Source organism: Brienomyrus brachyistius, chromosome 2 (assembly GCF_023856365.1).
Source record: "Brienomyrus brachyistius isolate T26 chromosome 2, BBRACH_0.4, whole genome shotgun sequence".
Taxonomy (NCBI): Eukaryota; Metazoa; Chordata; class Actinopteri; order Osteoglossiformes; family Mormyridae; genus Brienomyrus; species Brienomyrus brachyistius.
In genome coordinates, this window is record NC_064534.1 from 494,611 (window position 1) to 518,273 (window position 23,663).

Below are 23,663 nucleotides of genomic sequence, written 5' to 3' on the forward strand. Positions count from 1 at the left end.
ACACATACAGACACACACACACATACAGACACAAACATACATACATTCAGACACACACACACATACAGACACTCACACAGACACACACACACATACAGACACTCACACAGACACACACACACATACAGACACTCACACAGACACACAGACAGACACACACACACATACAGACACTCACACAGACAGACACACACACACAGGCACACACACACACACATACAGACACACATATAGACACAAACATACACACACATACAGACACACTCACACACACATACAGACACACACACATACAGACAGACACACACACACATACAGACAGACACACACACACACATACAGACAGACACACACACACAAATACAGACAGACACACACACACACATACAGACAAAGACACACACACACACACACACACACACACACACATACAGACAGACATACATACACTCATGCCTCACAAACACAGGTCATCTCGCTCCCCTACACAGACACCCCCATGCAGGCTAACACTGAAAATCACATCTGCTTATCCTATGACACCCTCCTCCGTCATGCGTGTAGACGCACACACACACACACACACACACACAGATGTATTTACCCCAGAATGCATTGTGACTGCTTCAGTGGCCTGTGATCAGATGTGTCGCACAACATGAATACTTCCTCGCTCTCCATTCTGTGTAACAGATATTCCGTCTCTCTGGGGCTCTTTATTGCCCTTCTTATTATTACCATCATTAATTATTACCCATCCATCCATCTTCCAACTGTCCTGGTCAGAGAGCCGATCCCTATAGTAATGCCCCTGTAGCAACAGGGGACAGCAGAGGGTGACAACAGAGCCTGCATTAGACATTTTGTGAATGCAGTCATCTGTCATCTAAACATATCCTGTGGACCTTCCCAGGAACATTGTACTGGTCAGAGATTCTCTAACTGTTGGGTCTGAGATGTTTTGCTGAATATTCCAAAATAAAGTTTAAAATTTTTTTTGTTGCCAGTCCCCCATTTGGCAAATTTTATCAGTTGCAGTCCAGTAGCTGGCAGGCGAACATTTTCATGAGAAGAAATGCAAAATTTATTGTGGGGAATTTTATTGAAATTGGGCTTTTAATATGGATTTGTGTGTAAGGTGGGTTTGGGCAGTATTACGGTATACAGGCTAGCTATTTTTGTTTAGCAAACCTATGCCACATATGGTATGCATGCATTAACTAGTATGACATTATGATCATAATATTTGTTTCCAAAGTTAAAATACCAACATAAAAAACTTTGTGTTAATTTGCTAGTATTTAATTTCACAGGTTTGGGATGTGACAAGGTGAGATGAAATAAGATGAGGTTTGTTGCCATTCTGCAGATCACAAGGTAATGAGAACAGAACTGTAGTTTCTCGGGAACCCTGACATAGATACAGGAGTTAACCTTAAGTAATAAAGCAATAAGTAAGAAGAAGAAACAGTAAGATGTACATAGTATACAATGTGGCTTCCAAGAATATTGATGCAGCAACAAATAGACAAATAGTGCAATAAACAAGTAGTGTTGTATGTATACAGAAAACTGTAATACAATGTACAGAAGTACTGAATAATAAGAGTGTGGTCTGGTGTCATATGGCACATGGGCTCCATTAAATGTGGCTAATCTGCTACATTTTACAGATTTTATTTACATCCCTACATTCCTGCGGAGCAGGTTTTTGCCACCTTAGTGAAGCTTGTATGGTTATAGTCAGAAACAATCAATAACGTTTGATTGTAGAAGAGAATACCTTTGGGGTCTATATATCTCTGTATGATTTTACATCAAAGTTGCTTACTTATACCTATACAGCCCTGGACAGTGTTTTTACAGTTTATGAGATTGACTTAAACACAGTTCATCTGCAGTCTGTATGCTATACGGGATTGATATAAACACAGTTCATCTGCAGTCCATATGCTATACGGGATTGATATAAACACAGTTCATCTGCAGCCCATATGCTTTATGGGATTGATATAAATTAAGTTTGTTTGCGGTCCGTGTTCTCTATGGGATTGATATAATCACAGATTGTCACAGGACTGATATAAATGAAGTTCGTTTGCAGTCCGTGTTCTCTACGGGATTTATATAATCACAGATTATCATGGGATTGATATGAACACAGTTCATCAGCAGCTCATGTGCTTTACAAGATTGATATAAAGGCACTACTGCACATGTCTCTATTTCGGAATATTGTACTTTCCTCTTCACCGATTCAAACATCAGACATGATTTTCTTGCACTGTTGTTGTATTATTCACTTATTCCCTGTTGCTGTTACTGTATTATTCCCTTAACATTAGCTACATCAAAAGCATTGGGGTACTTTGCAAACCCTACTGACCAGTTACAAGGTAAAACAACTGTTACATACATGTACATGTGTGTGCAAACTTGCCTCAAGTTGAAAAGTCAGTTGATCGAAGTTGGCAACCCTTGACTATGTTTATGAAGATGAAATAAATAATATGTAGAGATGCCTGATATGTAGGTTGAAATTGCCAGCCAAAATTTAAACTTCATCAATATTCAAAGTTAACAGCACTAGAACTACTATGGAAATAAAGGTAATTATTGCATTCAATGATCAGCCATTTTCTGTAGTGGAGGAAGAGGGATTGAGTCAGTTCATTAACCACTTATAAGATGTCTGAATGTACCAGCCCCGGAAATGTTTATATAATTCATTATTAAATCTATCCCGCAGATTGATCTGTCATTTTCCACAGCATAAAAAAGTCATTCTGTTTTGAGTGAATTTTTACGGTATAGGATTAAGATCAATACATTTGTATATACAGTGGAACCTTAGAACTCGAACACCTCTTAATTCGACCAACTCGAACATTGAACGGGTCTGTTGAATTTTTTTCTACTTGTACCTTGACTGAAATCGTGGAACTCGACCATTCCTGCTAAAATTTGTATGGGTCTAGAAGTGTTCAGCTCTACCAATGGTTCTAGCCACAATTTGACTGAAAACAATAAAACAAAACAGACCTGCTAAATGGACTGGATCACGACGCGTCTCTGATGGGCTTTTTACACAATAGCAAGTGGACCTACTGGGTTGCTTATGTCTATTAATCGCTCTCAGTCTCGCAGTACCTCTCCAATTTTTTGTGCATTATCTACAGTACATTTAGTGATACAGTAAGCATGACCCCTAAGAAAGTGAGCAGTGATAGCAGTAAAACAAAAAAAAAGTAGTGAGTAGTAGAGTAGTAGTGAGAGTAGCTGTAGAACCTAAAAAGGAAATTATAGTGAGGTGGTGAAGCATGGATGAGTGACAGTGATGGTGAAGGATATAATATGGATAGTTATACGTTGTTCCGTAGAGACCGGATAGGCAGGAAGGGAGGTGGTGCTGCAGTTTATGTAAAAGAAAACTTACAGGCAAAGGAGCTCACTGATAAAAATAAAAGTACAGAAGCTGCATGGATAAATCTAGATGCTAAAAACTCAAATGGCCTAATTGTCAGGGTTTGTTATACAGCACCTAATGTAGCTGCAAAGGAAAGCAGAATGTTACATTAGGATTATGAGTAATAAAAATTATGTGGTGGTTATGGGTGATGTTAATCTACCTGGGATACAGTGGGACACAGTCTCTGGCTCTTCCATAAATGAACTTGAGATGGTGGAATTAGTCCAGGATTGTTTTTCTACTCAGTTTATTAATGCCCCTATGAGAGAAGAAGCCTTTCTTGATGTTTTCTCTAATAACCAGAATAGGATTGGAAAAGTAGAGGTTTTAGAACCACTGGACGGTAGTGATCATAGCATGGTTAAATTCGAGGTTAATTTTATTGTCCAAAGAGCAAAGTCCAAAACAAAAGTATACAATGTTAGGAAGGCTAACTTTAATGGTATGAGACTGAAACTAGAAACTGTAAACTGGATGGAGTTAAATAGAAAAACAGCTGAAGAGGCATGGGAATTTTTTAAAAGCACATTGTTGCAAGTGCAAGAGGACTTCCTACCTGTTTCCAGCAAAACTAAATCTAGTAAACTATAACCAAGGTGGTTTACTAAGGAAATTAAGAATAAAGTCAGGAGGAAAAGGGTTCTCTTCCACAAATGGAAATTAACTAATGATTTCAAAACTAAACAGGAGTATCCAAGTCTACAGGTTGAGTTAAAAAACAACATTAGGAATATAGAAAGAAAAATTGCATTGGAGGCTAAGGATGACAATAAAAGTTCCGTCCAGTATTCCAACTCCAAAAGAGCTCTAAAAGCTGAAATCACTAATCTGGAGGATAATAAGAGCCTTATAATCCATCCATCCATTTTCCAAACCGCTTATCCTGCTGGGTCGCGGGGGGGCCGGAGCCTATCCCGGAAGCAATGGGCACGAGGCAGGGAACAACCCAGGATGGGGGGCCAGCCCATCACAGAGCACACTCACACACCATTCACTCTTGCATGCATTCCTATGGGCAATTTAGCAAGTCCAATTAGTCTGAGCATGTTTTTGGACTGTGGGGGGAAACCGGAGTACCCGGAGGAAACCCCACGACGACATGGGGAGAATATGCAAACTCCACACACATGTGACCCAGGCGGAGACTTGAACCCGGGTCCCAGAGGTGTGAGGCAACAGTGCTAACCACTGCACCACCATGCTGCCCCTGATAATGAAATTGACGTAGTAAATGACTTTAATGATTATTTTACACGGCTGTTCACAGTAGAGAACATGAGTAACTTACCACCATTTAGTACAAATACAGCATCGTCTTTGATCAATATAGGTATTACTGAGTCTGATGTGGTAATAAGCTTACCTAAGCTCAAAATAAGTAAATCACAGGGCCCTGATGGCATCTTACCTATAGCTTTAAAAGAGATGAGGGATATTCTTAGCCAACCTTTAGCTTTAATATTCCAGAAATCCTTATCTGCTAGTGTGGTACCTTCTGATTGGAAGCATGCTAATATAACACCCATATTCAAAAAAGGGGATAGATGTAATCCAGCAAACTATAGGCCAATCAGTTTAACTTGCATAACTGGAAAAGTAATGGAAGCTATAATCCAAGTGAAAATGGTAGATTACCTGGATTCAAATAACATTCTGAGGGATTGCCAACATGGATTTAGGAGAGGTAGATCCTGTTTAACGAATTTACTTGAGATCTTTGAGGAAGCTACAAGAGAAATTGATCACAAAAAGGCCTACGGTGTGATGTACACAACTGGCACTTGCTTAAGCTCAAAGCTGCAGGGATTTTAGGAACTGTAGCATCTTGGACCTAAAACCGGTTAGCAGACAGGAAGCAGCGAGTAGTTAATAGAGGCACAATGTCACAGTGGGCCTGCTTTCATAGTGGGGTACCACAGGGTTCAATTTTAGGACCACTATTGATCCTAATTTACATTAATGATATTGACACCAATACATACAGTAAACTGGTTAAATTTGCAGACAACACCAAGGTGGGTGGTGTAGGAGATACTGATCTAGCAGCGGAGAGGCTACAACGGGATCTTGATTTAATTAGCATCTGGGCTGATACCTGGCAGATGAAATTTAACATAGTTAAATGTAAGGTAATCCATGCAGGGAGCAGAAATATAAAGTACAGCTATTTTATGGGTTCCACTGAAATAAAGGTAGCTGACTACGAGAAAGATCTTGGTGTGTATGTTGATGCTTCCATGTCCCACTCTCGCCAGTATGGGGAAGCAAATAAAAAGGCCAATAGGATGTTGGGCTACATCTCTAGGTGTCTGGACTTTAAGTCAAAGGTAGTGATACTACAATTATATAATTCCTTGGTAAGACCCCACCTAGAATATTGTGTGCAGGTTTGGTCACCATACCTTAAGAAGGATATTGCTGCCTTGGAAAAGGTGCAACATAGGGCTACGAGAATGATTCCTAGTCTTAGAGGAATGTCTTATGAGGAGAGGTTAGCTGAGCTGAATCTGTTCAGCCTCGAGCAAAGGAGACTAAGGGGGCACATGATCCAGGTATATAAGACTCTAAAAGGTCATTTGTCTGCCGCTAATATGGCTCCCGGTCGTGGGGACAGCAGCCTGAGCAGAGACCTCCCTTTCCCCAGCCACCTCTCTAGCTCCTCTGGGGGGTTACCCAGGCTCTCTCTGGCCAGAAAGAGATATATTCTGCATTCCATTTAGCTTGGAGGTCGGACATCAGAGCTGACAAAAACATCACACTTCCAGAGGTTCCACCAACTTCCTGAATCAGAATTAAGACTTCAGAGGGTGTTCCAGTTGAAAATTCTGACAAGGAATTTGGTAATATTGACTTCCCAGTTCAAACGGATTGCAGCAATAATGTTTCCAGCATGGCCTGGGTCTGCCCTGGGGTCTCCCCCCATTTAGTCCTCAGGGAGGTGTCCAGGAGGCATCCTAGATAGATGCCTAAACTACCTTAACTGGCTCCGTTTGATGCAGCAGAACAGCAGCTCTTCTTTGAGCCCCTCCTGAACGTTCAAACTCCGCACCCTATCTTTAAGGCTGTGTCCAAACACCCTGCAAAGGAAGATCATTTCTGCCATTTGCATCCGCAGTCTCATTCTTTTGGATCACTACCCAGAGCTTGTGGCCATAAGTGAGGGTTGGAATGCTGATTGACCGATAAATCAATAGCTCAATTTTTGGCTCAGCTCTCTGTTCACCAAGATAGACAGGTACAGCACCCGTATAACTGCTGATGCTGCACTGATCCACCTGCCAATCTCCTGCTCCATTCTCCCCTCACTTATGAACAAGACCCAGAGATACTTGAACTCTTCCACCTGAGGTAATAACCTGTGCCCCACCAGCAAGTCCTCCTCTGAGTTCGCCAACTCTATTTAGGAGGATTCAGGAGGCCAAGAAAGAAGTTCTTCCACTGCCTGAAAATCATTTTTCTTGTCATCACCAAACTCTTGTCACATCCAAGTTTTTGCATCCACAGCTGTCAAAGCTGCATTCCACTGAGCCTGCTGGTAACTATCAGCTACTACAGGTCCACAAGGTCACTAAGCTCAGAAGGCCTCCATTCTAAATCTGGCGACTCCCTGTATCACTTAACTACTTGTGTTAACTACTGGGTTTGGAGGTTGGTGCCATGACTGTTACTAACAGCCTTACAACCCCAGCTCTGCAGAGCCACCTCAGTAATGGAGGCACAGAAAAATACCCATTTTGTCACCAGTCTCCCTTGGAATGCAAGAGAAGTTCTGTTGGAGGTGTAAGTTCAAGATCTACCAGACAGGGACTTCTGCCATACGCTCCCAGCAAACCCTCATTAAACGCTTGAGTCCACCATCTGATCTGGTTCACCACCAGGTGGTGATTAGTTGACAGCTTGGCTCCACTTTTTACCTGGGAGTCCAACGCATACAGTGACAGATCCAATGATAGAATTACAACATTGATTATCCAGCTGCAGCCTTGGGTGTTCGTGGCAGGTGCATAGCAATACAAGCTAATGTATACCAAGACATTTTGGACAATTCTATACTTTCAATGTTGTGGGAACAGTTTGGGGAAGGAAGGCCCTTTTCTATTCCAGCAAACGTTCTACTTCAGTGTACAAAGGAAGGTCCATAAAACCATGGTTGGGTGAGTTTAGTGTGGAAGATCTTGAGTGGCCACACAGAGCCCTGACCTGAACCCCATCGAACACCTTTGGGATGAACTAGAATGGAGATTGTGAGCCAGGCTTCACATCCCTCATCAGTGCCTGCCCTCACAAATGCTCTTCAGGATGAATGCGCAAAAATTCCCACAGACACACCCCATAAACCTTCCATAAAGCCTGCCCAGAGGAGTGGCAGCTGTTATAGCTGCAAAGGGGGGACCAGCCCCATATTAATGCCTATGGATTTAGGATGGGATGTCATAAAAGTTCCTGTGGGTGTAATGGCCAGGTGTCGAAACACATTTGTCCATAAAGTGCAGTGTTGACATGGGACAAACTGTGGTTATCACAGAAGTCCAGCACTTTCTGTGTTTCACTGTCACTACCCACATGAGCATTAAAGTCCCCTAGTGGGACAATGGAGTCCCCGGGGGGGTCGCCAAGAAAGCTGGATAATATGAACTGATGTTCTGTGCATACTCACAAACAGCAATCAGAGCCTGTCCTTCAACTCGAAGTCAAAGGGAGGCGACCTGCTCATTCACTGTGGTGAACTCCAGTGTAGAAACTCTGAACTGGGGGCTATGAATAAACCCGCACTTGCCTGACACCTCTCACCCAGGGCAACTCCAGAGTGGAATAGAGTGGGAATGGAAAAGAATACGCTGTATTTATATAGATAACATCGACCAAGAACAAAACTGTTCCACAGCAACAAACATCGCAGGAAACAATTCAGAAACGTCAGACGCTCCCTTCGGACAGCAACAAAGCCATGCTGATTACACAGAAGGTCACTGTATTCATAGTGCCAGTCTAATTCATAGTGGAGTTTATTTCGAAAAGCCTAGAGAATGTTAAAATAAAAAGTCAACAATCAACAGTGATTACATAACTGAGTCAGGCGCGGGACTGCATTTCCCCCTTTAGGAAAGCAGAATATTTGGTTGACTTTGAGCGTTATGTATTTTTGACAGCCTAGCTGATTTAGCAAGAAAAATAAAATATCAGATCGGGATTGGCAGATACTCAGTGTTCTGGAATCAGTATCGGTATCGGAACAAAAAAAGTGGTATCGAGCCATGCCTAGGATAGAGTCCGGACCCTGTCTAAGGGGCATACACACAAAAAGACCCTAAAAGTACGTGCAGAGCTTTCCGGGCAAAAATCTGCATATTTACATAAACTCAGGAGGAGGCGTACACAACTGTTTGGACAAATCAGGAAAAGGCGACACCCACAGTAAAGCAGAAAACTGCAGGTAAACTAGCAAAATGTCCATGAACATGGCAGAAATTCATTCCTCAGCCCGCGCATTCAAGTTAAGAACAGTAAATCTAAAAATGTTAACTGGAATGTGTTTCAGTTATTGAAAATTATTCTTATTTTACCATTTAATTTATTTTTATTACCTTTATTTTGGTAAACCAAAGATTATTTGACTTTGATCATTTAATTTGTTTCATTAATTAAAAGTATTCATTCTCTCTATGTTAAGATCTGGCCACTTTTTTCAGGGTGTTTTGTAGAGCTGTTAAATTACTGCAGCAGTGACGTGTGGCAGTTGAACATACTTTTTTTTATTTAACTTTTTATCATTGCACAAAGGACAAGCACTCAAACAAAATGTAGGTATGCATCTAATCTAAAAGTGAAAAGTAGTGCAGCCGCATAACTTATATTTGTATGATAAATATACCGTTAGAAAATGTATGTCTATGCCAGAGGTAATCATAATTGTGGGGCGCCCCCCTCTGGTACGGCAAGACGGAACTGCAGGAGGGCACAGGTGAGGGGAAAAAAGAACTGTTTCAAATTGCTTGGTTTGTGCCCTGCATTTACATTACATTTACATGTACAGCATTTGGCAGACGCCCTTAGCCAGAGCGACTTACATAAGTGCTTCAAGACGCTGCGATGAATTTTTCCGATACTAGCTCAATAAGGACCCAGGCTATGAATACCATCTATCTGAATACTCTGTTGAGAAAGTGCAACAATTTTTTTTTTGCATGCATGCACTGCATGCACTGAGTTAGACTGGCATCCCCCTACTAGATGCCCCAATTGCCCTGGGATGGACTGGCATCCCCCTGCTTTGTGCCCTGTGTGCCCTGAGATGGACTGGCATCCCCTTGCTTTGTGCCCTGTGTGCCCTGAGATGGACTGGCATCCCCCTGCTTTGTGCCCTGTGTGCCCTGGGATGGACTGGCATCCCCCTACTAGGTGCCCCAATTGCCCTGGGATGGACTGGCATTCCGCCTGATTTTAGCCCTGTATGCCCTGGGATGGACTGCCATATCGCATGATTTGAGCCCTGTGTGCCCTTGGATGGATTGGCATCCCCCTGCTTTGTGCCCTGTGTGTCCTGGGATGGATTGGCATCCCGCCTGATTTGAGCCCTGTGTGCCCTGGGATGGACTGGCATCCCGCCTGATTTGAGCCCTGTGTGCCCTGAGATGGACTGGCATCCCGCCTGATTTGAGCCCTGTGTGCCCTGGGATGGACTGGCATCCCCCTGCTTTGTGCCCTGTGTGCCCTGGGATGAACTGGCATCCCGCCTGATTTGAGCCCTGTGTGCCCTGGGATGGACTGGCATCCCCCTACTAGGTGCCCCAATTGCCCTGGGATGGACTGGCATCCCGCCTGATTTGAGCCCTGTGTGCCCTGGGATGGACTGGCATCCCGCCTGATTTGAGCCCTGTGTGCCCTGAGATGGACTGGCATCCCGCCTGATTTGAGCCCTGTGTGCCCTGGGATGGATTGGCATCCCGCCTGATTTGAGCCCTGTGTGCCCTGAGATGGACTGGCATCCCCCTGCTTTGAGCCCTGTGTGCCCTGAGATGGACTGGCATCCCCCTGCTTTGTGCCCTGTGTGCCCTGGAATGGTAGTTACCTCCATGCTCTTATTTTCAGATGTCCTAAGACATCTTCAGTAATACATGGCTTCTCTGGAAGGCCTCAGGATCTTTTCTTAAATTCAGTTGAGTGAAATTCATTAGAAAGTGCTGTGAGTTTAGCAGGTGTTCTTTATCTAGAAGAAATAAAGCACACAATATTGTACTCGTTGATGTGTTTGGCTGCTTTATTGACTTGAGATTAACTTTTGAACTGATCCAAGTATAATCAGCCTTTAATGTCTCACCAGAGACGCTGGTCATGTTGCTTGGTGACCAACATGGGCGATGTCTCCTTTCCAAATTCCCTGCGTTATGTTTTTATTTGCCTGGCTCTGACCTTAACCATCACTGACCGTGTGTGGGATTCCGTCAATGTGATTTTTAATGTTATGGTAATCTGCTGTTTGAAGAGAACAGTTTTATCTATAAACTGGGAAATGGTCACTTTAACGCTATAGTGCATCGATTATCAACCCGTGGGTCACAACCCAAATTTGTAAACCAGTCTTGGGTCCACAACAGCTTAACGGAAAACTAGTGAGTACTAGCCAATCGACAGATCCTTAATTTGAAATTCACTGGCACAATCACACAGATTTGTGCAGTAGGCATTGATTGACATACACTGCAAAGTACCCTGCATGGTTGATTATAGCATTAATTTAGACCTGTACCTGATTTATGGTTGTGAATGAGCTGGCAAAATTTGTTCACGGTGCAGAAATGTTTGAGACCCACTGCTGTAGTGAACTTTTCTGACACTCAGAAAAGGCAACCATAGGCCCAGTTCTCCATTCACAGCAAATCAAAGAGGAGCAGCAACATGAGGGGAGGAGCCTGTTCCTTTCCCTCACACTACACCCAGCCTCCTCAACTAATGTCTGCAAGTAGTTAAAACAGCGCCATGTTCTGGCTGTCCAATCAATACAAGATCCTCTTCTGTGCTCAACTCAATATATCTTACTCTGTATTTGCTTATTTGTCCACAAAGTATAAATAATACTAAATGCAGCCCTTCGATTTATCCCAGGCCCTGCCCCCCAACCTGCAGAATGTTGAGCTTACATTACATTACTAATGTTACAAAAGTCATTTTTCATTTCACAGTTAATGGTATAACACATGTAAATCACAAAATCATTATTCTGTTTAAAGTTAGGCCAAGCTGTATTTGTAAATACTACACATTACTAGGGCTGTAATGTTACACATATTTGTCATATATCGTTACTATTTTACATGTAGTTTTGTATTTTCAGATTGCACATTATTTGTATTTTAATTAAATACATTTTCTCACACCAGTATTTTGTATTATATTTTGTTGCATTTGATGACCAAATATTTGTAATTTGTAACAAAATGCTTTTTGATGGGTACAACCACCCCTGCTTCCCAGGGGGTCCTGGGGGTGTCAGGGATGTGTTCTTACTCCTACTTGGTTCAGTGCTTTCATGGACTGGGTGTTGGGCAGGGTCATGGGGTCTAGCATCAGTGGGGCATCTGTTGGTGAAGAAAGATTCACTGATCTTGACTTTGCTGATGATGCTGTGACCGTTGCCTAGTCAATGGCAGCCCTGATCAAGGCTCTTGAGAGGAAGAAGTCTGAGTGTCTGAGTTTGCATGTGTCCATCAAGGCCTTCAATGACCTCTTGGGCACAGCATTCAGCAGTATGTCTGTCTGCAGAGAGAATGTCGGCCACGATGAGAGGTTCACCTACCGCCGACATTCACGTCTCTGGTGACTCTTCCTATGAAGTCAGCAGATGGATTGGGAGAGTATGGGGGCTAAAAAGGTGCGTGTGGCTCCCGATATCATTGCAAGAGGATGAAGGTCCAAGACTTCTGAGTCCTGGGCTCCCTGTCTTGCTGTATGGCTGTGGGACATGGATGCTATCCAGTGAGCTGAGACTGGACTCCTTCGGTACAGAGCCTCGTCTGAGAATCATTGGGGGCCGCTGGTTTGACTTTGTGTCGAACAAGCAGTTGCTAGAGGTGTTCTGGATGAGGCACATTCCCTGCACTGTGAGGGAGTGCCAGTTCCAGCACTACGGCCATGTGGCGCGTTTCCCTGAGGGTGATCCGGCTCACATCATTGCTGAGGACCCAAGCGGCTGGACCAGGCCGAGAGGACGCCCACATAACACCTGGCTGCAGCAGATGGATGGGCACTTCCGGAGGGTGGTACTGGACCTGTATCTGCCTGGGGGGTGCCTGCTCCCCAACCTGACCTGACTTCTTTCTTGTTGTTGTTCTTTACCCGACCTATGCCTTTATTATTTAGAAATGTGACCAATAATTTTATATTTAGATTCCCCCTCTCTAAGCTATATCTCTCATGTATAGTATTGCTGTCAGTGGCCAATTCTCTGCAAGTGTCCTGGCATCTCACGTTAGTTGTAGGCGTGCCTAGTGATGCAGTGCATCGTGTTGAATAGCATCGCATCTCAGTAGGGGAAAATTGTTTTGTTTTAGTAGTTGCTTTATATGTATCTTTAATGTGTTGGACCATTGGCGATGCATTGAGATGTGTATCGCAATGGCCTCGATGATGGGGATGCACATCCCTAAATTTTACACTTCAAAAGCATCATAACTATTAAGACTTACTAGCTAGGCTTGCTTTGTAGTTTCTTTATAGAGATAAAAAGACAAAAAGCTTGTTGAAAGCTGCATCCTCTGTACACTGTTCAGCCCGTAACAGAACAGGAAGCATCTGCCTCAGCTCTAATCTGAACAGTCTGTTCTTGACCCCCATGCCAGAATGCTGTTTGCATTTAATCTCCATCGGTTTTGCACCAGTTGATGATGCCCCCCCCCCCCTTACCATAAACAGATTATGGTAGGGTGGGGAGGAGTGTTAGCCTTGAGCATGCTATCTGCTGCTGCTTCACTGGGTCCTGACAAGAGCCCTCACAGGGCCAGGAGGCCTGTGACTTTGTGGTGGGGGGGGGCGGGGTGTTGTGACGGAAGTCATGTGACCCTGGGCCCGCCCAAGCTTCCCCTTTTCACTTCCCCATTGCGGCGCGCAGTGTTTGTGGCTGAGACAGGAAGCAGCTTGATAAGGCATCATCAGCACGGAGCTAAGATGGAGGAGGAGGAAGATGGAGGGTAAGGTAGTCAGTCTTCATTCGCAAAGGTTCATGCAGGCTCTGTCAGCTCCTGGGGGGCTCACTCCTCACGGTAGGGCCTCCCTCCCATAATGCCTTTCTATTCCATTGACCTACTTTCACAGGCTAGGAGGCGCAAGGCACGCAACTATCTCTGTGCCCGTGTGGAGGCACGCCGAGGCACCCAGCACCGGGGGCCTTCGCTCTGCCACAGGGTCCTACCGACTGAGACAAAAAGGGCAAAGCAGGGCAGGGGGTGTAGGGGTACTGGTAGTGTGAATTAAGAAGGAAAAGGAGGCTGTACAAGCGCATTTGGAGTTACAGACACACTCCTCTCCTGTAGGCCCCACCCCCACTGTCTGTCCTCATAATGCTTTAGTGCTTGGCAGCTAAATTGGGCTTTTTCAGGTTAACTTGAATTTGTGTTCAGATAAGTTATGAGGAGCAGCCATATGCTAACCCTGACCCCAAATGTTTATGTTCGACGTGCTAATCCCAACTGGATGTTCTGCATGCTAACCGTAACTCCAGGGTTTATGGTCAACATGCTAACCTAACCTCAGGGTTTATGTTCTTTGTATTGACCCTAACCACAGTGTTTATGTTTAATGTGCTAACTGTATTTGGATTTATGTTAAAAGTGCTATCAGAAACCACCAAAATTGTGTTCGATTAGCAAACCTCAACCTTAAAGCTTTATGTTAAATGTGATAACCATAACTCTAGGGTTCATGTTATACAATCTATCCTTAACTCCGAAGTTTATGTTTAACCTGCTAACCCTAACCCTGTGGCTCATATTCTACAAGCTATCCTTGACCCTGAGGATTATGTTCTACAAGTTGTCCATGACCCTGAGGTTTATGTTCTATGAGCTATTCATGACCCTGAGGTTTATGTTCTACGAGCTATCCTTGACCCCGAGGTTTATGTTCTACGAGTTATCCTTGACCCCGTGGATTATGTTCTATAAGTTGTCCATGACCCCAAGGTTTATGTTCTATGAGCTATCCTTGACCTTGAGGTTTATGTTCTATGAGCTATCCTTGACCCTGAGGTTTATGTTCTACAAGCAATCCTTAACGTATATGCAATGGTTACTCTCCGGTAAGCACGGAAATTCCAAGTTTCTTCAGGGAAGTTACTGGACCAGTGGTATAATCTCATAGTGGTGCACTGGCCAAGAAGGCGGGCAGATGAGCTGTGGTGCTATTAGACTAGCTACTTAAATGTAAGTGGATTCTGATGAGCCACACCTGTCTCAGGTAAATACCAGAAACTGGTGTGGGTCATCAGAAGCCAGGTTGGGTAGAAAACCAACTGGGTAGTAACTCTCTAGGACCGAAGTTGGAGACCCCTGTACCTGACAGTGCAAGGAAGCAGCCGTATATGGACAGAGTAGGTTAGGGTCAGGGTCAGGTCATGATATAGGGCCATTTGAATGCAGCGTTCCACTGTGTTTGAGTCAAGTGTCCAGTGACCGTATTCTGCTGTTGTTGCAAAAGGGAAATTTGCTACTATCACAGACCAATGGAGGTGATTATAATAGGCATTCCAGCTAATTAAGCCTGCATGTTAACAGATCTCCTTCTGTCTTTAGCTATAGAACAAAGCCAAGCATCCCAGAGTGGGCTGTGCTGTGATGAGATGGACTTTTACTGTCAGTCCTAGCAGCCAATCAGTGTGAGAAGCATCTTCTGCGTTTTGAGGCCAGTGATCATGGTCCGATGATGATCAGCTGCCTTGTTCTTCTGTTTTTTTAATACTGATTATAATTGGCGACTCACAGAATACACAGATGTGGGGCCCCCAGGGAAAGCGGCAACACTAGGCAAAGACTATTTATTTAGAGAGGCAGCGCAGCAAGGGATTACGATCCCTACGGAAGCATCCAGGAGGAACTCCAAGGTACTCGCAAACTAGAAGCTACCTTTTCCTGCTTTATCTAGGGAAGTGCAAAGTGGACCAGCCAGATTTGCAAGGAGTAGCTAGCTGAAGTGTCACTGAGTGAATTTGTGTTATTTTGTTCTGGATATTGAGTGAAGAAAAATGTAGGCCGGATAGCATGTAGCATGTAAACAGTTTACCTTGTTCTCAAGCTTGCAGATGCTTGGCAGTCCAAATAGCTGCCTTCTGATGTACCATGTTCCCCCGCAGCTACAGCGATGGCTAATCCTGGTCCCTGGGCTGTGTTCATCAGCTGTGGTGCTTTTGGCGAATCTTTGTTTTGCAAAGCACAGAGAGGCCCTCTGATCTAGCCATGTGTGTGTGCGTACGTGCGTGTGTGTGTAGATTAGGATTAGCTTCATATTGCACTGGTTTTTTGACATTGTGGGGACCATTTTTCAGGTCAAAGATCTGTGAATGCAATCAAAAAACAAGTCTCATATTTTGTTTGGTTACTTATACAGGTAGTTAAGGCTACAGCTGCGTAGGGGTTAAGGTTGAAATGGTGGGGTTAAGGGGCGGCATGGTGGTGCAGTGGTTAGCACTGTTGGCTCACACCTCTGGGTCCCAGGTTCGAGTCTCCGCCTGGGTCACATGTGTGCGGAGTTTGCATGTTCTCCCCATGTCATCGTGGGGTTTCCTCCGGGTACTCCGGTTTCCCCCCACAGTCCAAAAACATGCTTAGGCTAACTGGAATTACTAAATTGCCTGTAGGTGCGCATGTGTGAGTGCATGGTGTGTGAGTGTGCCCTGCGATGGGCTGGCCCCCCATCCTGGGTTGTTCCCTGCTTCGTGCCCTGCGAAGGGCTGGTCCCCCATCCTGGGTTGTTCCCTGCCTCGTGCCCATTGCTTCCGGGATAGGCTCCGGACCCCCCACGACCCAGTAGGATATGCGGTTTGGAAAATGGATGGATGGTGGGGTTAATGTTTTCCCCATAGAAATGAATGGAGAGTTTCTACAGAGATATAATTACAAACCTGTGTGTGTGTGGGTCTGTCTGTCTGCCTTTCTGTGGTGTGCATGTCTTTTCTATTTCTGCCATACACCGAAATGCTCAAATACGTGAGGCATGTTGTCCCCACAGTTTGACATCCCCCAGCTGCCTCTTCATGATCCCCAATTCGGGTACCTCTGCCTGTCATTGGTGTGACTTTGTCATTGATGTTTACCACACTCTGCCTGTCATTGGTGTGACTTTGTCATTGATGTTTACTGCACTCTGCCTGTCATTGGTGTGACTTTGTCATTGATGTTTACCACACTCTGCACATGTCATTGGTGTGACTTTGTCATTGATGTTTACTGCACTCTGTCTGTCATTGGTGTTACTTTGTCATTGATGTTTACCACACTCTGCCTGTCATTGGTGTGACTTTGTCATTGATGTTTACCACACTCTGCCTGTCATTGGTGTGACTTTGTCATTGATGTTTACCACACTCTGCCTGTCATTGGTGTGACTTTGTCATTGATGTTTACCACACTCTGCCTGTCATTGGTGTGACTTTGTCATTGATGTTTACCACACTCTGCACATGTCATTGGTGTGACTTTGTCATTGATGTTTACCACACTCTGCCTGTCATTGGTGTGACTTTGTCATTGATGTTTACCACACTCTGCACATGTCATTGGTGTGACTTTGTCATTGATGTTTACTGCACTCTGTCTGTCATTGGTGTGACTTTGTCATTGATGTTTACCACACTCTGCCTGTCATTGGTGTGACTTTGTCATTGATGTTTACCACACTCTGCCTGTCATTGGTGTGACTTTGTCATTGATGTTTACCACACTCTGCCTGTCATTGGTGTGACTTTGTTATTGATGTTTACCACACTCTGCACATGTCATTGGTGTGACTTTGTCATTGATGTTTACCACACTCTGCCTGTCATTGGTGTGACTTTGTCATTGATGTTTACCACACTCTGCACATGTCATTGGTGTGACTTTGTCATTGATGTTTACCACACTCTGCCTGTCATTGGTGTGACTTTGTCATTGATGTTTACCACACTCTGCCTGTCATTGGTGTGACTTTATTGATGTTTACCACACTCTGCCTGTCATTGGTGTGACGTTGTCATTGATGTTTACCACACTCTGCCTGTCATTGGTGTGACTTTGTCGTTGATGTTTACCACACTCTGCCTGTCATTGGTGTGACTTTATTGATGTTTACCACACTCTGCCTGTCATTGGTGTGACTTTGTCAATGATGTTTACCACACTCTGCCTGTCATTGGTGTGACTTTGTCATTGATGTTTACCACACTCTGCCTGTCATTGGTGTGACTTTATTGATGTTTACCACACTCTGCCTGTCATTGGTGTGACGTTGTCATTGATGTTTACCACACTCTGCCTGTCATTGGTGTGACTTTGTCGTTGATGTTTACCACACTCTGCCTGTCATTGGTGTGACTTTGTCGTTGATGTTTACCACACTCTGCCTGTCATTGGTGTGACTTTGTCAATGATGTTTACCACAATCTGCACATGTCATTGGTGTGACTTTGTCATTGATGTTTACCACAATCTGCACATGTCATTGGTGTGACTTTGTCATTGATGTTTACCACACTCTGCACATGTCATTGGTGTGACTTTATTGATGTTTAACACACTCTGCCTGTCATTGGTGTGACTTTGTCATTGATGTTTACCACAATCTGCACATGTCATTGGTGTGACTTTGTCATTGATGTTTACCACACTCTGCCTGTCATTGGTGTGACGTTGTCATTGATGTTTACCACACTCTGCACATGTCATTGGTGTGACTTTGTCATTGATGTTTACCACAATCTGCACATGTCATTGGTGTGACTTTGTCATTGATGTTTACCACACTCTGCCTGTCGTTGGTGTGACGTTGTCATTGATGTTTACCACACTCTGCCTGTCATTGGTGTGACTTTGTCATTGATGTTTACTGCACTCTGCCTGTCATTGGTGTGACTTTGTCATTGATGTTTACCACACTCTGCCTGTCATTGGTGTGACGTTGTCATTGATGTTTACTGCACTCTGCCTGTCATTGGTGTGACTTTGTCATTGATGTTTATCACACTCTGCACATGTCATTGGTGTGACTTTGACATTGATGTTTACTGCACTCTGCCTGTCATTGGTGTGACTTTGTCATTAATGTTTACCGCACTCTGCACATGTCATTGGTGTGACTTTGTCATTGATGTTTATCACACTCTGCCTGTCATTGGTGTGACTTCGTCATTGATGTTTACCACACTCTGCCTGTCATTGGTGTGACTTTGTCATTGATGTTTATCACACTCTGCCTGTCATTGGTGTGACTTCGTCATTGATGTTTACCACACTCTGCCTGTCATTGGTGTGACTTTGTCATTGATGTTTACCACAATCTGCACATGTCATTGGTGTGACTTTGTCATTGATGTTTACCACACTCTGCCTGTCATTGGTGTGACTTTGTCATTGATGTTTACCACACTCTGCCTGTCATTGGTGTGACTTTGTCATTGATGTTTACCACACTCTGCACATGTCATTGGTGTGACTTTGTCATTGATGTTTACTGCACTCTGCCTGTCATTGGTGTGACTTTGTCATTGATGTTTACCACACTCTGCCTGTCATTGGTGTGACATTGTCATTGATGTTTACCACACTCTGCCTGTCATTGGTGTGACTTTGTCATTGATGTTTACCACACTCTGCACATGTCATTGGTGTGACTTTGTCATTGATGTTTACCACACTCTGCACATGTCATTGGTTTGACTTTGTCATTGATGTTTAACACACTCTGCACATGTCATTGGTTTGACTTTGTCATTGATGTTTACCACACTCTGCACATGTCATTGGTTTGACTTTGTCATTGATGTTTACTGCACTCTGCCTGTCATTGGTGTGACTTTGTCATTGATGTTTACCACACTCTGCCTGTCATTGGTGTGACATTGTCATTGATGTTTACCACACTCTGCCTGTCATTGGTGTGACTTTGTCATTAATGTTTACCGCACTCTGCACATGTCATTGGTGTGACTTTGTCATTGATGTTTACCACACTCTGCCTGTCATTGGTGTGACTTTGTCATTGATGTTTACCACACTCTGCACATGTCATTGGTGTGACTTTGTCATTGATGTTTACCACACTCTGCCTGTCATTGGTGTGACTTTGTCATTGATGTTTACCACACTCTGCCTGTCATTGGTGTGACTTTATTGATGTTTACCACACTCTGCCTGTCATTGGTGTGACTTTGTCATTGATGTTTACCACACTCTGCACATGTCATTGGTGTGACTTTGTCATTGATGTTTACCACACTCTGCCTGTCATTGGTGTGACTTTGTCATTGATGTTTACCACACTCTGCCTGTCATTGGTGTGACTTTGTCATTGATGTTTACCACACTCTGCCTGTCATTGGTGTGACTTTGTCATTGATGTTTACCACACTCTACCTGTCATTGGTGTGACTTTGTCATTGATGTTTACCACACTCTGCCTGTCATTGGTGTGACTTTATTGATGTTTACCACACTCTGCCTGTCATTGGTGTGACTTTGTCATTGATGTTTACCACACTCTGCACATGTCATTGGTGTGACTTTGTCATTGATGTTTACCACACTCTGCCTGTCATTGGTGTGACTTTGTCATTGATGTTTACCACACTCTGCCTGTCATTGGTGTGACTTTTTCATTGATGTTTACCACACTCTGCCTGTCATTGGTGTGACTTTGTCATTTATGATTAACACGCTCTTCTCCATTGATAGTTTTTACAGAAGTGGCTTGTAGCCCCCATTTTGTACAGACAGATAGCGCAGTCATGGGTTGCCCACATGAAGCAAAAGCAGCCCCAGGGCCCTGGGATGTGAAAACCTCCTTAATGCCACACTTTGAATGCTTCTCTTTTCCATGTTGTCTCTGTTTTGCAGAGTTCCTGCCCTCCCTGTGAAGAACCTGACAGGCTCCGGTCCAGTACACCCAGCCCTGGCAGGTAAGGGGCACATGGATTTGAGGGGGTGCTGCCTCAGTTTCTGCTGGGCTGTGCAGCTGCCATTAGCTGCTGTTTTTCTCTCGCCATGCTGCAGGTATGACAGGCATCCTGATGTGTGCGGCAGGACTGCCCGTGTGCCTAACCCGCGCCCCCAAACCCATCCTGCACCCCCCCCCCATCAACAAGAGCGACATGAAGCCAGTGCCAGGAGTCAATGGCATCCGGCGCAAGACCAAGAAGAAGCACCTGAGGAGGGGTAAGTGGGCATTAGTGGAGAGTTAGGATTGGATGGGATTTACATGCGTATAGGAGGGCGATAGATATGGGAGGAGCCAGACTAGTGTAGAGAATGATGCAGGAGTGATGCCATTGAGAAGGAGGGTGAGGAGAGATAAAAATAAGCTTAAAAGCTACAGGATGTGATTCATTGGAGTTAGTAGCAGGTGGCTCGTGTAGGTTTGTCTGTGTGTATGTTTATGTGTGTTTGTGTGCATGTGTGTGTGTGTGTGGTGTATCTGTTTGTGTGCGTGTGTCTGTGTCTATGTATGTATGTGAATGTGGTGTAGGTTTGTGTCTGTATGTATGTCTGTGTGTGTATCTGTGTCTGTGTGTTTGTTTATGTGTGTGTGTGTGTGTGTACTTGTGGTAGTGCTGTAGCAGTGAGCCAGCACACTGTCCCCTCAGCTCTCCTCCATGCTCTCAGATCTCTTCCAGCTAGGTACCTTGTGGTTTGTTATCCCAGTCAGCCTGTGAGTTTATGAGCTTTGCATACAACAGACACACAGAAAGTATATCTCAAGTTAAGCCTCTTAGAGCTGTGAGTCATGGGGGGCATGACTGGCTGCTCTGTGTAGTGTGTATCGCTGAAGGTGACCCCCTCCCACCACACACCCTGAAAAAGTTAGGTCTATCTGAGGTGTGTTGTCAGCGACAGGACAGAAACAAGTCAATGCTGCTCCCTTTAGGAGGAGATGGGATATAGAGGCCTCTCTTCCATGGGCCCTGCATCAAATTCAAACCTGCCTTCAGCTCCTGAGCTCATGTCCCCACAATGGAATAAGAACATGATATTTTGATGTTGTGGGGACCACTTTTTCGGTCCCCATAAGGGGAAACTGAATTTTATAAAAATTTGTGACTACAATTAAAAAACTAAAAATTCTTGTATTTTATTTGGTTACTTATGGTTAAGGTCTGGGCTGGGTAGGGTTAGGGTTTGTGCGATTTAGGGTTTTTCCCATAAAAATGAATTGATGGTCCTCACAAAGATATGGATACAAACGTGTATGTGTGTGTGTGTCTGACATCAGCCAGTGTTTTCTCCCCCCACAGGTAAAAACCCAGAGGATGTGGTTCGCAGATACACCGAGAAAATCAAAATAATTCCTGATGAGGTGAGTTGAAACATTAGCACTGCATCGTGGACCTCTGCTTGAGGCCGTCCTCAGGCAGACAGTGCCGGGTCAGTAATGTCACAGCACTGGGTCCTCAGCTGGACAACACCATGTTAGTATCGTGACAGAGCCAGGTCCTCAAGGGGACAGCCAGGTTCTCAGGCAGACAAAACTGGGTCGGTATCATAATAGCACCAGGTCTTCAGGCAGACAGTGCCAGATTGGTACTGTAACAGCACTGGGTCCTCGGGTGGACTGCGCTGGGTCATTAGGTTCACAGTGCAGAGTCAGTATTGTGACAGAGCCAGTTTCTGTTGGGTTGGTATCGTGACAGCACTGGGTCCTCGGGTGGACTGCGCTGGGTCATTAGGTTCACAGTGCAGAGTCAGTATTGTGACAGAGCCAGTTTCTGTTGGGTTGGTATCGTGACAGCACTGGGTCCTCGAGTGGACTGCGCTGGGTCATTAGGTTCACAGTGCAGAGTCGGTATTGTGACAGAGCTAGGTTCTGCTGGGTTGGACACTGCTCAGGCAAACAGTTCCAGGTCAGCATTGTGGCAGCACGCAGCAACCTGCCAACTAGCCCAGCTGTGTGAGACGACCCAAATGGCCTGAGGCTCCAGTTACATCCATGCCCACCCATCCCATTCTGCCTCCCCCAGGACTGCACCATCTGCATGGAGAGGCTGGTGACCTCTTCCGGCTACGATGGCCTGCTGAACCACAAGGGTATCAAGGCCGAGCTGGTGGGCAAGCTGGGCAAGTGCGGCCACATGTACCACCTGCTGTGCCTGGTGGCCATGTATAACAACGGCAACAAGGTGAGCACCAGCAAGCAGGGGATGAGCCCCCAAACTCAGGAAGGCTCCTAAGTGTCCAGTCCTTTCTGCCCAATATCACGCTCTATGATGTTCAGCACTTGAGGGAAAATGTCCTAGGAAGGGCGTTATACAGCTCTGGAAAAAAATTGAGACTACAGCAAAAAAAAAAAAATCAATTTATGGGTCTGCTTCTGCGTAAATTATGCATTTTTTGTAAACTCCAACATTCTTGCTTGCTTTATGGGTCTTCAGTCCTGCTTCTACAAACTTGTCCTATCAGTACACTTCACACCTGCATGTTTCCCATTCTTTTTGATGGTCACTTGATGTGATCCCCCAATTCATGAGTTACTGTTGGATAAGCTGACGGATCTCTGGCATTAGGCAGTCGCTTCTCCCCCAACCCGTTTAGTTTCTGGTCGTTCCCAGTGTCTCCTGCTTCACATTGTTCTTATGTACTGCGCTCTTAGAAATTTTGGGCCTGGAAGCAGCCTGCTGCTCATTGTAGCCTTCAGCCAGCAGACCCAGGATGCCGATTCTTAAAAAATATGAAGTGGTCTCTTCATTTTTTCCAGACCTGTATGAAAACAAGCAGCAGTGTGCAGGAGCTTAAGGACTTGAGCAGGTTTCTGGTTTAAGCCGCAGGAAAGGTCATGTTTCCGTGATCATGTTAGTCAGTCTATTAGAGTAAAAGCCAGGAAATGTTTCTTATCCAAAATCAGATTATAATTAGTGTCTCAGGGGTGGTGGTCTGTGGAAGATCATCCATTGCGCTGCTGTTATTTTTAATCTTCTGATTGTATAGGTTTGTCATGCCTGGGGGGCAGCATTTTTAATCTTTCT

The 23,663-nt window shown here is 44.6% G+C and overlaps 1 protein-coding gene across 3 annotated transcripts in view; it reads left to right on the forward strand.

Annotated features, from left to right (window-relative positions):
• The window catches only part of dtx1 (deltex 1, E3 ubiquitin ligase), a 66,113-nt gene that overhangs the window by 37,234 nt on the left and 5,216 nt on the right, over window positions 1-23,663 (forward strand). For all 3 annotated transcript variants that reach the window (XM_048989979.1, XM_048989966.1, XM_048989972.1), the window contains 4 exons: window positions 20,545-20,606; window positions 20,701-20,862; window positions 21,939-22,000; window positions 22,662-22,820. In XM_048989979.1, the coding sequence (XP_048845936.1) occupies window positions 20,545-20,606; window positions 20,701-20,862; window positions 21,939-22,000; window positions 22,662-22,820 (445 nt within the window). The remainder of the gene's footprint in view (window positions 1-20,544; window positions 20,607-20,700; window positions 20,863-21,938; window positions 22,001-22,661; window positions 22,821-23,663) is intronic.